The sequence below is a fragment of the Helianthus annuus genome, chromosome 16 (genome assembly GCF_002127325.2).
Source record: "Helianthus annuus cultivar XRQ/B chromosome 16, HanXRQr2.0-SUNRISE, whole genome shotgun sequence".
NCBI lineage: Eukaryota > Viridiplantae > Streptophyta > Magnoliopsida > Asterales > Asteraceae > Helianthus > Helianthus annuus.
In genome coordinates this window covers 86163447-86176680 of record NC_035448.2, presented here as the reverse complement: position 1 = coordinate 86176680, position 13234 = coordinate 86163447, and the positions used below count along the sequence as shown (strand labels likewise).

Genomic DNA, 13234 nt, shown 5'->3' with positions numbered 1-13234 from the left:
GTAACTAGAGTTCAGACGTGAAAGTTTTTATTCAAATCTAATTTAATTGATTCTTGAAGTCCAATAGTAGGGGAAGCAAGTAGGAGGTGGTTATTTTAAAAGTTGCTGTATATTTACAATAATGTCCGATGTTCATAATGGTTCTTGTGGTTCTCGCAATAAGAGGGTGGTTCTCAAATGAACCCTACCTTATATATATATATATATATATATATATATATATATATATATATATATATATATATATATATATATATATATATATATATATATATATATATATATATATATATATATATGATATTAAAACTAGGAGAAAACATTTATGTATAATAATTTAATTCAGATAAGAGAATTGGCACCGATAAGTGATATTATTTGAAATAATTTATTAGAATAAGGAAAATGATAAGGATAAGTGATAACCATATATTAATTATTTTTAAAAATAAATTATAATGTCATTTCAGCTATAGCTGGGTGTTAGGTACTCTTGTCTCTTGGAGAAAAGATGAGGGTTCAAATCTTGGCATGAAATATAATTTAATATTTATTGATGTAGTTTAATAGTAAAAGTAACATTCGCCATTAAAAAAAATGAATAAAATATAAATAAAAAATTTAAGGATGAAGAAGAGAATGCCATATAACATTCATAGAAACCTTTATTAGAAGTTAGATTACTATTATTTTAAAAGTTTGGAGTGATGTTTAATACTAAAGGGCAATTAAAGTTATACTCTTAGTATTTCTAATAATAATGATGTTTCTAAATAGAACAAAATTATGAAAACAAACCCCGATTTAATTAGTGGTGTAAAGATTAAATACAAATTAGTTTTAACATACAAATGGGTCTTAACATGAGAAGTGAAGAAAGATTTTTTTCTTTTTGATTTTCTTTCCTCATCTACTTAAACATGATGTTACTTTATAAAATATAAAAAAATTAAAAAAAAATTCATGTATTTACTCGTGTAAATACACAAATTTTTGTTTACTTTTTTTTTAGATTCTGAGACTAAAATACGTATTTGACAATAGAAAGAAAAAAATTCCTATTCACTTCTCATGTTCATTTGTAAAATTTTATTAGAGTACAAACAATAAAATAATTGATATGTCACATTTGAAAGATTTGTGTGAGTAGTTGCTCACATTATTTTTCATGTATAATTAGAAAAGTTAGACACGACTTTAATTTAGAGTAAATGTATATAGGGGGTTGATGGTTATGTCACCTAATTTTTAGGTCAACCAACAAGAAGAGTCCTCAACTACAAACATCACAAAGTCTAAACCACTTAGGATTTGTGTTTTGTGGTTCCTTTTTCAACCTTAAAATTATTACCCTTTTTTGTTTCCTCTTTGAAAGTAACTATAAACAAATAAAACCTTTTGACCCTTTCATTCTTTCATTTCATTTTTCAAAAAGGAAAATTCCATGATAGGTAATTTCAAAGTGCACATCTAAATATAAAGAGAAATGTTTACTAGTAATACTCATTTCTATTAAATTTGACAACGATTCTAAGTGAGTTGAGTCATTTATAAATTGTTCAAGTTTGATAAACTGACTACTTTATAAGCTTATTGCAGCAAGATTGATCACTTCCAGAATCCGCATGAGCCTATTAGTTATATAAATACAACAATATTCACATAATAAATATTATTTTACAATGTATACAAATCACTAAAAAATAAACATAAATAACAATAAGCCGTATTAAATTTACTAAAAAGACGATAAGAGCTTCAGCCATCTGACAAGTTAAAGAAACCAATCATAAACTTCGGTAACATCTGAGTTAAAATATAATTCGATGATAGATACGTCATGGTATATATTTTAACTATATATGTCTAGTGATAAATATAAATAATTTGAAAGAGAATAGAAACCCAAACCAAGTGGTTCACCCACCATAGAACATCCCCATCGAAAACTAGTCAGTATCATATAGGAGAAAAGGATCGAGGAATCTTCACATTTTGTTTTATAAACATAATAATAATAACATAAATGGATTAGGTTCAAGAGTGAACACTAGTGTAGTTTGCGAATTGAGTGAACTAATCCTGACCATAGACGTGTGGAGATCAATGGCCAGAATTTGATGTTGAAATACACTAGTGTATTTTACGATTTGATGATGAGATCCTGGCCATACACGTGTGTAGATCAATGGCCAGAATTTGTTCACTTAGTTCGAAAATACACTAGTGTTCACTGTATAACGCCACCCTAACACAAATTATATTGTTATAATCATATTATTTCTTAAGCTTAGGAAAAAAATTAAATCGTTCATTTAAAAAAATAATAAATTAATTTAGAAATAACAATATTCCGCATATAAATAGTTTGATTATTGGTGTTGATCAAATTCAAAAACGCTTTACAAAATACAAATTGATTAACAAGTAAGAAAACATGTTCAGTTTTTTCAGTTATAACAACATCCTCTTCCTGTTAACTCTCTCTCTCCTCTTTCATCTATTTCTCGCCAGAACATTTCCCAGCGGTTTAATAGCCGGCGACCTCTCACCAAACGCCACGTGGCAAAACTTCCTCACTTTCATCGACGCCGGCAAGGGTGCCAACTTCTCCGGCATGTCCGAGCTTAAAAAATACTTCCACCGTTTCGGCTACCTCCAGACCCCGAACGACGTCGTTCACAACTTCACGGACGTATTCGACGACACCTTCGAATCCGCCGTCGTAAACTACCAGAAAAACCTCGGACTTACGGTCACCGGAAAGCTCGACGCCGTCACCGTTACACAAATAATGTCACCGCGCTGTGGTATGAGCGACTCCGTGAAACAATCAACGAATAGTAGTAATATTAATAATAATATCCACGTCAGCAAACACTATGCCTACTTTTCCGGTGAGCCGCGGTGGGGGAGATCGGCGCACATGACGCTAACGTACGCCTTTTCCGGTAATCATATGATCGATTATTTAAGCTCCGACGACGTCCAAGACGCTTTCCGGCAGTCTTTTTCGCGGTGGTCGGCTGTAATTCCGGTGAACTTCACCGAGTCAGATGATTACTCAACCGCCGATATAAAAATCGGATTTTATAAAGGCGACCACGGTGATGGAGAGCCGTTTGACGGCGTTTTGGGGGTTTTGGCTCACGCTTTTTCGCCGGAAAACGGTAGGCTGCATTTAGATGAAGCTGAAACGTGGGCCGTTGATTTTAAATCGAGTAAATCAAAGGTGGCCGTTGATTTGGAATCAGTTGCAACGCATGAAATTGGGCATATACTCGGGTTGGCCCATTCGTCGGTCAAAGATGCAATTATGTACCCAAGTTTGAGTCCGAGAACTAAGAAAGTGGATCTTAAAGTTGATGACGTGGAGGGGATCCAGGCGCTATATGGGTCGAATCCGAATTTTCGTTATAGTTCGTTGATGGAGTATGATATATCTTCGGCTTGGGTTATTAGACTCCCCTTGAATTGGTTGACTTATTTAGTGGTAGTTTTGTATTTTTTTTTTATTTTTTTAGGGTAGTGTTTGGGCTTTTTTCCAGTCCTCATACTTTCTATTGTTTTTATTTTATTGTAAAAAATTAAAGCCTCAGGAAATATACACTTTTATACGTCTTTTGTCTAATGAAAATGAAAGATTATTTGATTTCAATCATTGTAGATGATTAATCCTTATCTAAACATCGGATAGATTAATAAAAAGCGTTTGATTTTTTATGTAGGGCTGCCAAATCGTGTTTTATCGGGTTTAACAGGTCTCTAACGGCGCGTGTAACACAAGTATTAAACATGAATACAACTCGTTTAACTACTTTATATCTCATGTTTATAACATGGTTTTACGTTTTATGTACCAAGAAGAAGAAATGATGGATCCTAACCTCATAATTATATTTATTTTTAAAAAGTAAAAAAATCACGTTGTGTACTTTTTCAGTATACAGGTGTAATCGTGTCTTATACAGCTATCTATTGTCAGCCCTATTTTTATGGGTACAAATATGATCATTTGTTGTATGTGGTATTAATTTGTTATGAATATTATAGGCTTTTAAAAGTTATAGGTCGTATATGCTAACAAAGATCATATATGAATCTATCCTCTTAGCTCGTTACGATCACAATTACAGATGATATGTAGACACGACATCCTTTATGATGCATTGTATGTTATTGTTTGTGATATATGTATGTATCCCTTTTTTATATGATACAAATTCCATCCTATAATTTGGATATCCAGATAATATTGGCTTATTTGACGGTTTGCCATGTCTTGGAAGCTTTTGTGTGGAAATTAGTTTTTGTAAATATTTGTATAATTACTAATGAGTTTAAGATTCTATAAACCCTTTGTTTTTATGCAAGTTCTTTAACCTTTCTTTACTAATTGCTAATGTGGAACATCTATTATTTTAATTAAAACTTACCCAATAAGTTATATGCAAATACTTGTCAAATAGGTCGAAAAACTTTTAAAATATTTCAAGCGTTTTTTTAGTAACGAACTAACATATTCCTAAATATTTCTATACTTACATCTTTCGTAGATTTAAACTTCCACCTCATAATGGAGGGAATACATGTAATTACCACATAGAAGCTAAACACATAAATTGTCATAAATTATTTTATTCAAAAGTTAAATCAAAATATATTAATATTAAGGTTATATACATAACATGATTTAAACTTCCACCTCAAAAATAGAGTTATCACCACATAGGATTTGTTGGTCACCAAGGAGGGAAAATAGTCGGTGAAGGCATATCTAACGGAAAGGTTCCGTTCAATAAAGTTAACTACATTGCCGAACTAGAGAACAATTAGTTGAGTGTTTCGCAAATTTGTGATAAGAAGTTTTCGACACACTTGCATGACAAAGAGTGCATGATATTAAAACTGGGATATATAATTCCTGAATAGTAGATCCTATGCGGACTCCTCGAAAGAATGATCTTTATGTTCTCGACATGAGCACCACATCCACTATATCTCAAACTGCCCAATGTTTTGTCACAAAGGCAACATAAAAGGAATCAGTCTTATGGAACAAGAGAATGAGGCACATTCACATGAGGAAGATGAAACACTTAGTGAAAATTCAACTTGTAAATGGTGTAAATGTTCGAAGCTTTCACATGAGTGACGATTGCATCAGTTGCAAGAAAGGAAAATAAAGAAAGAGGTCACATCCACTAAAAATGTTTAATTCTATCAAATTACCGCTCGAGAGACTTCATATATTTGGACCAGTAAACGTCAAAAGCATCACGGGTGTTTATATTTCCTTGGACGATCCCTCAAGATTCTCATGGGTAATGTTTTTAGAATCACAAGATGAGACTTTCGAGTATTTTGTTGGAACCATTTGGGTCTCCGTGTACTGTGATAGATCCTGACGGAAAGTTTGGGGCGAAAGCTATTGAATGTTATTTTGTTGGGTATGCAAGTCCTATCAAACTGATATCAGAGAAACGTTTGTTTATTCTCTGGATTGTCTTGCAATCTAGACGAAGTGTTGTCGATTTTACATAGATGGTAGTGTTGATTAGCACAACACTTACAATGGGCAAGGTATGAACCTGATTTGGACTTGTTTTGAACAGTTTAAACCCTATCGCCCAAAATCAGAAATAAAAAAACGTAGATCTAGGGCATAATATTGGACCAAATCAGAAATTGGACATGGATTTATGTAAATCGGCACTAGGATGAACTTTTAGAACCAACAATTTCATAAAACATAAAGAAATCAAAACCTGCAACATGAAGATACTGTTCACTATTCATATGTTGAAGATGATGAAGTTTCAGACGAGAGGTACTTTCGTACGAAAGGAAAATCTCTTTCACATGAAACGCAGACAAGAATAAAATTGAATATTATAATTCTCTCATCCTAAGCAGTCTGTCGTCCCAAATGGTCTTTCGTTCCAAATAACCTGTCGTTCATAAAGTCCTCTCGTTTGAATAGCCTGTTGTCCAAAAGTTGGTATACTTTGAAATTTATAATTTTTCTTGGAAAATGTGCTTAAAAGTCTAAGTGTTGTTTGAATGTTTTGCAGGCTAACATACAAGCATTCATCAAAACACGTATAACATGCGAGAGCGGTTAGCATTTAAAAGTGTTTGCATTGTGTGTTGATGTGATTTGATATAGATAACGTATGTAACACCCAAAAGTGCGTTAAGCGAAAAAGGGTTCGAGTATACTCACAGTTTGTGTTTAGTAAATAAACACAGTCTTGGATTGAAGGGAGCGCGTGGGAGATTAGCCTGAGCATAGAACGACAGCGTAAGCGTTGAACAGTGTGTACAAAGTGTCGGATGATGAGTCGGTTGGATGACCATCCAGACGGATGGTCATCCGGATGGATGACCATTCGATCGGTTGGTCATTCATTTGAGGAAGTGTGTTCGTAAAATGTTTGAACTTTTGAAGTTTTCGTTGTAGCATAGATTAAGTCATTCGATCGGATGGTCATCCGGATGGATGGCCATTCGATCGGATGGCTATTCAATTGTAAGTGATATTCTTTGAAGTTTTGTGAAATTGTTTAAGTATTGAACTTACTGATAAAGGGTGAGCCACCTGTCGAATAGTCATTCGATCGGATGGTCATCCGATCGGATGGCTATTCGATCGGCAATCTGATGTTTTGAAAATTTATGAAATTTTCTAAGTTAAAGGTTTTGAGTTTTGACAGAGACGGTATGACGACGTGTCAAACAACAGAAACCACACCAAGTCTAACTCAGCCGATCGGATGGGAATCACCCCATTCGACCAGGCTACCTGTTCTTAACGGAGTTTCATGTTCAACCCGTGAATCGGTTGCCTCTTCGGTGGAAATCCGTTCTCAGACCGGTTCTCAACTAGAGAATGAGTAGAGCCTGAACGAGTCTAGATTCCATCGGCTTTGAGTGAAAAGTGAAAAATGTTGAAGAAAAGTTTGAACCTAGTTGAAAATGTTTAGATCTTGTCGAAATTAGTGTAAAAGTGTGTAGCATCCTTTAGATCTGGACAAATCTTGATGAGATGATGTCACACTTCAGTGTTCATAGGAACCCGAGGTGACGTGACCCTAAAGCAGTCCAAGTCAGGCGATTTCATGGTGAAAAGTAGTGATTCTTGTGGAGAAGATGGTGGAGATGTGTGTAATGAAGATGGAAGTACAAGATTTAAGAAGAAAACTTACAAGAATCGCTTGGAATCGAGAGAAAAGAGCTTGGAACGAGCTGGGAGCGTGTTGGTCGGATAGGGTTGTCACATAAATGAACAGTTGATGTGACAGGTGGGTATTTATAGGTGAGTGGGAGTTAAGGCGGTGGAACGATGGGTCGGATGGCTAGGGATCGGATGGCCATCTGGTTGAATGATCGTTCGACCGTATGGTCATTCGATCAGTTGGCCTGTGCGAGTTAGTTTTCCAACTCTTGTTTCGTGCGTAGAGCGTTGCGTTACGTTTAATCGAGTTGCGAGTAAGCGTTGCGATAGCATTAAATAATTAGTTACACAAATAACATAACACATAAAAAGCATAAAAGTAAATATGTCGTTTCGAGTTTGCGATGAGTTTGCGTTGCGATAGAGTTACGATTGTGTTTGTGAATAACATCTCAAAACATATACGAGGCACACACAAGTAAAGCACATAATAACACACACATAGAACAATACCAATAGCTACGTTTCTAGTTTGCGATGCGTTCTGATAGCGTTTAGTAAAATAACGTTTAATTGTGATTTCTGCGTTTGTCGCATTGTTACTTCACTTAGTAGTAAATCGTAGTTTAAAACAGCGTTAACTAATATATCGATTACCGCAAAGGGCTAAACTATTTATTGAATCTCGAGAGTACAAACAATAATTAAGCAAGAAAGACAGATCTGAATAACAACCTGACTTTTACTTTGACTTTGACTTTGACTTTGACTTGTACTTTGACTTTGACTTCGGAAAGTCGGGTTGTTACAGCCTCCCCTACTTTAGGGAATTTCGTCCCGAAATTATGCTTCCTCTGCTTTCAGTAAAAATCATCCATCTCGGGCAATAGAGCTCGTACAGCAAGAATTATATAAGGCGTAGGCGTAACAAAGAGATGTGGATATTTAGCTTTCATATCACTTTCGAGTTCCCAAGTGAACTTGGCGTCACGTTTGCCTTCCCAGTGAACCTTAACTATAAGAATGCGTGAGCGTCAGAGTTTCTTGGTCTCTCGGTCCATGATCTCTACTGGCTTTTCCACGAAGTGTAATGTTTCATCCACTTATAAATCCTCAAGAGAACATGTAAATTCTCTTCGGCTAGACACTTTTTGAGGTTCGAAACGTGGAAAGTCGGATGTACGTTGCTGAGTTCCTCCGGTAATTCGAGTATGTAGGCCACTTTGCCAATTCTTTCCAGAATCTCAAAGGGTCCAACGTATCGAGGCGCTAGCTTTCCTTTCTTGTCGAATCAGATCACCCCCTTCCAAGGTGAAACCTTTAGGAGTACATGATCACCAACTTCGAATTCAAGGGGCTTGCGGCGTTTATCGGCGTAACTCTATTGAGGACTCCGAGCTTTCAAGAGATTGTCTCGTATCTGGAGGATCTTGTCAGTCGTTTCTTGGAATAACTCAGGACCGGTAATTTGCGCGTCTCCGATCTCGTGCCATACAATCGGCGATCGACATTTTCTTCCATATAATGCCTCAAATGGTGCCATTTGAATGCTAGAGTGATAACTGTTGTTGTATGAGAATTCAACTAAAGGTAATGCGAATCCCAATTACCACCAAAATCCATAACACACGAGCGAAGCATGTCTTCAAGGGTGCGAATCACGCGTTCAGTCTGACCGTCGGTCTGTGGATGGAAAGCGGTACTGAGATTAAGAGTAGTACCAAGAGCGGGTTGAAAAGTTTCCCAAAGGCGCGAGGTGAATCGACCATCACGGCCATAGATTATGTCACGAGGTGTCCCATGTCGACAAATAACTTCGTCGGTATAAATTCGTGCTAATCGTTCTACCTTATAGTCTTCTCGTATCGAAAGAAAGTGGGCGGATTTAGTATGATGATAACCCAAATGTTATCATGACCTGATGGCGTACGAGGGAGTTTCGTAATGAAATCCATAGCTATACTCTCCCATTTCCACATAGGGATTTCGGGTTGTACGAGTAAGCTGGAGGGTCGTTGTTGTTCAGCCTTGACTTTCAAACAAGTCAGGCATTTCGAAACATAGAGAGCGATATCCTTCTTCATTCCAGGCCACCAATACCGAAGACGAAGGTCCTGGTACATCTTGTCGGCACCGGGATGAATGGAATATCGGGATTTGTGGGCTTTAGTCAACAATATCTCCTGAAGGTTAATGCGACGGGGGATCCAGATGCGATCGAGGTAGTAATAGATACCGTTCGATTTGGTGACAAGTTGGGTTTCAGCACCACACTTCATTTCCTATTTCAAGGTATTCTCAATGAAGCATGCGTGTTGAGCGTCACGGATTAGGGCTTCGAGGTCGTGTTGGGCTTGAACATTACGAACACTATGTAAATAGCTTCGTCGGCTAAGAGCATCAGCAATGAAATTTGCTTTGCCTGGGTGGTAACGTATCTCACAGTCGTAGTCATTGAGAAGTTCAACCCATCTGCGTTGGCGCCTATTCAGCTCTTTCTAGTTCAAGATGTGTTGTAGGCTCTTATGGTCGGTGAAGACCGTACACTTGGTACCGTAAAGGTAGTGTATCCAAATATTTAACGCAAAAACAACTGCACCGAGTTCGAGATCATGGGTTGTGTAGTTCTTCTCGTGGACTTTGAGCTGACGAGACGCGTACGCGATAACCTTGTCCCGTTGCATAAGAACACAACCAAAGCCGAAGTTAGAGACGTCGCAATAGACTACAAAGTCATCGTTTCCATCGGGTAACGCGAGTACGGGAGCGTTGCAAAGCATACGCTTGAGAGTAGGCTTCCTCTTGTTTAGTTCCCCAAATAAAAGGCTTGTCTTTATGCGGAAGAGAGGTAAGCTGGACGGCGATTATAGAGAAATCAGCGATAAATTGACGGTAATAACCCGCCAATCCGAGAAAAGAACGAACTTCGGACGGGGTTTTCGGTGTAATCCAACTCTTAACTGCTTCAATCTTCGCAGGGTCGACGTGACTACCTTGACTGTTGACGATGTGACTGAGGAATTGAACCTCCTCAAGCCAAAATTCACACTTGGAGAACTTGGCGTAGAGATGATTCCCTTGGAGAAGCTCGAGAACTAAACGTAGATGTTGCGCATGTTCGGCTTTCGACTTCAAATAGATAAAGATATCATCGATAAACATGATGACGAAGCGGTCGACAATTACACACGCGATTCATCAGATCCGTGAAAATGATTTGAAAGAAGAGAGCAACAAGAAGAGTAGAAACAGAAGAAGAGAAAGAGGTAGAGTTTTGAAGACCGAATGTAGTGACTGCGGCTACATCCAAGGGGGAGTCTGTGAGTGTATATGTCTGCAGCCTATGTCCATGTGTTGTGACTAGTTTGTTATATTTTGTATGTCTTAGATTATGTAGAATAGAATCACGAAAGGTCGGTTTTCTATGTAAAAGTTCCTTTCGCACGAAAGAGCCTTTCGTGAGAAAGGGACTTGAATATTGCCTTTCGTGCGAGAGTCCCTCTCGTCCTGTTGCATTTCGTGCGACATAGTAGGTCTATAAATAGGAGAGATGGGCTTCTCATTTGTAACTTTTTGCTTTGAGGGGGATACTCTGCCAAATTTGATTCTCGGTGTTGTAACTAATATTTTCTAATAGAATCAAGGTTTAATCGGTGTATCTTTGTGTTTGTCAACTTCATACATGGATTTCGCACGTGATATGAAGATTGTCTGATCGGCCGGAGCATTCGGAGACCCGAAACGGTCCTGACAGAAAGTTTTCGGTAAATCTGACAGGGGTCATTAATTTGAACCTTTTGATTTTTCAAAATAGTGATTTGGACCTTTATCCTTTTCCGAATTGACCTGTTGACCTTTTCCAAATTGATCTATTACACATGTTGACCTGTTGACTATGTTGACTTGTTAACTATGTTGACTAGTCAATTGGATTCTGATGTCTAACTTGGTTAGTTTTTATGCAGAAAATGGCAGATCAAAGCGAGTTAGACATCGAGGCGTTTCACAACCAAGCAGGGTATCTTTCGAATCCACCAGCAGAACATTATGAAGAGTTTAACTCATTGATTGTCGGGTTAAATTCATGTTGTATTACACATGCGTTAAAGGCAAATCCTTTAATCTGCATCAATATGATCAAGGATTTTTGTTTGACTGCCAAGGTAAACTAAAGCGGAGTAGAAGGATCAGGATCCATAGATGCAAAAATTCAAGGAAAGGATATCGTGATCTCAAAAGCTGTGGTTCGTGAAGTTTTAAGATTTGACGATCAATCTCATCATCCAACAACTTTCGGTAGAGATAAAGTGATGAAGGCCTTGCGAAGAATGAGTTACAAAGGCGAGTATCCTACTGTACTGAAGAAGTTATTTCCGCCTTAGTGGAGGTTGCTGGTACACGTGTTTCTACTGTGCATATCGGAAAACAAGGGTGGATTAGATCAGTTGAATTAGATTCAGACGTCTTCTATGTTGTGCTGGTAAACAACTAGGATTACAATTTCTCTGCTTTCGTTTTTGACAACATGAAGAGAATGTTGGAGAACCCGAAGAAGAAGATCTTTATGCTCTGTCCTTGTTTCATTCAGATGATTCTAGATGAGAAGAATCTAGAACTGGTTAAGAGTGCAAACATATTGAATCTGAATTCGATGGGTCCTAATTGTTTTGTTCCAATCAAGAGAAACTAAGATTCTGCGAAGAGGCATCAATTTCTTGGAAAGTATGCATTGGAGAAGGATAGGAAGTTTAGACTGGTTGTAGGTCAGGTGTCAGCTCCAATACCACTAAATGTCACAGTTGCCTAAGAGCACGATGTACAGTTTGTGGGAGTTGGGGTTAAACCAGATATTGAGACGGAGAATTTGGCTGCTGATGATGAAGGCACTAAAAGTGATACGAAACTGATGGAATCTGTATAAGCTGAGTTACCTGTTAGAGAACTACCTATAATGAATTCAGAAATCTTGCTGCATTAATCGAGTCTTTGAAGGGAAACCTTGGGAATCCTCCTCCTGTGACTGACCATATGTTAGAAGAGCAAGTTCAAGATGATACTATTGAAGATACTAACTTAGTATCGCGCAAGAAACAAATAGTTGACCCTGAGCCAAGTGTTGCTGAGCATGTGAGCCCTACGCCGAAACCGAGTATGCTACTCAAAACGAGCCTGAAGTCGCTACTACAACAGCCCAAGAAAACATTGTTGATTTCTTTGATATGTCGTTTCCAGAAACTACTACCAGAACAGAGCCTGAAAGTTCAAGTGGTTTACGTTTTGATGTTAGTGGAAGTTTAAGTGGTGGTATGTCTTGTAGGATCGTTTTAAGACTCGAACGAGTCGTTCAGAAGAGTTTATGCTTGATACGAGAGGCAGAAACAAACGTATCAAGGTCAATTCAGCAAGATATACACTTTAACTGTCAATTTGATTAATTTGACAACAATTTATAGCAAGACGACACTTCGGCAGCAGTTTGACACTGAAACCGGAAAAGTTACAAATGATTTCGCTTGAAGGGTATATATAGTGAACTAATTCTGCCTGAACAGGTTCCAAGCGAAATTAGATTCCAAGCGGAATCTAATTCCACATGGAATTACATACATTACACTTTCAAGCGGAATTACCCTCTCATGCGAAATTACTATTATCTCGAACTACATGCCCTGATCTAACATTCTTAGAACAAGACTCGATACAAGATGAAGTCGACAGACGCATGCACTAACAGACCCCCCCTCGAATGTTGATGAGTCTTAAGTGTCGAGTCTTCAACATCTTCAGTCTTTATCAGTCTTCGGGCTCTTTTGAAGTATCTGACATTGTAAAGCATCCTCAAATCTCTCTCTTCTCTTTATCAGCACTAACCGATTCCCTTTGAACAAATAATCTTCTCCTTTACCAAGATCTGAACTTGGCTCTTGCTTCTCTCTAATTCTCTTAATCAGATCTCTTGATTCCTTAAGTTCATCAGCATCATCAGCTTGCGTGAACTTATATTCAGAATTGGAACCTGGCTCATATATACTCAGGTATCTTCAGACTCCCCCTTTC

At 37.5% G+C, this 13234-nt stretch overlaps 1 protein-coding gene across 1 annotated transcript; it reads left to right on the top strand.

The window, feature by feature from the left end:
* The first annotated feature begins 2357 nt into the window (after positions 1-2357).
* LOC110916695 (metalloendoproteinase 1-MMP) lies at positions 2358-3631 on the top strand. Its single transcript, XM_022161385.2, has one exon. The coding sequence runs from the start codon at positions 2438-2440 to the stop codon at positions 3527-3529; it is 1092 nt and encodes a 363-aa protein (XP_022017077.1). The 5' UTR covers positions 2358-2437; the 3' UTR covers positions 3530-3631.
* The last annotated feature ends 9603 nt before the right edge of the window (positions 3632-13234 follow it).

Bases quoted from the DNA above. Each gene is read 5' to 3' on its own strand.
- LOC110916695 (XM_022161385.2), top strand. From the start codon at position 2,438: ATGTTCAGTTTTTTCAGTTATAACAACATCCTCTTCCTGTTAACTCTC.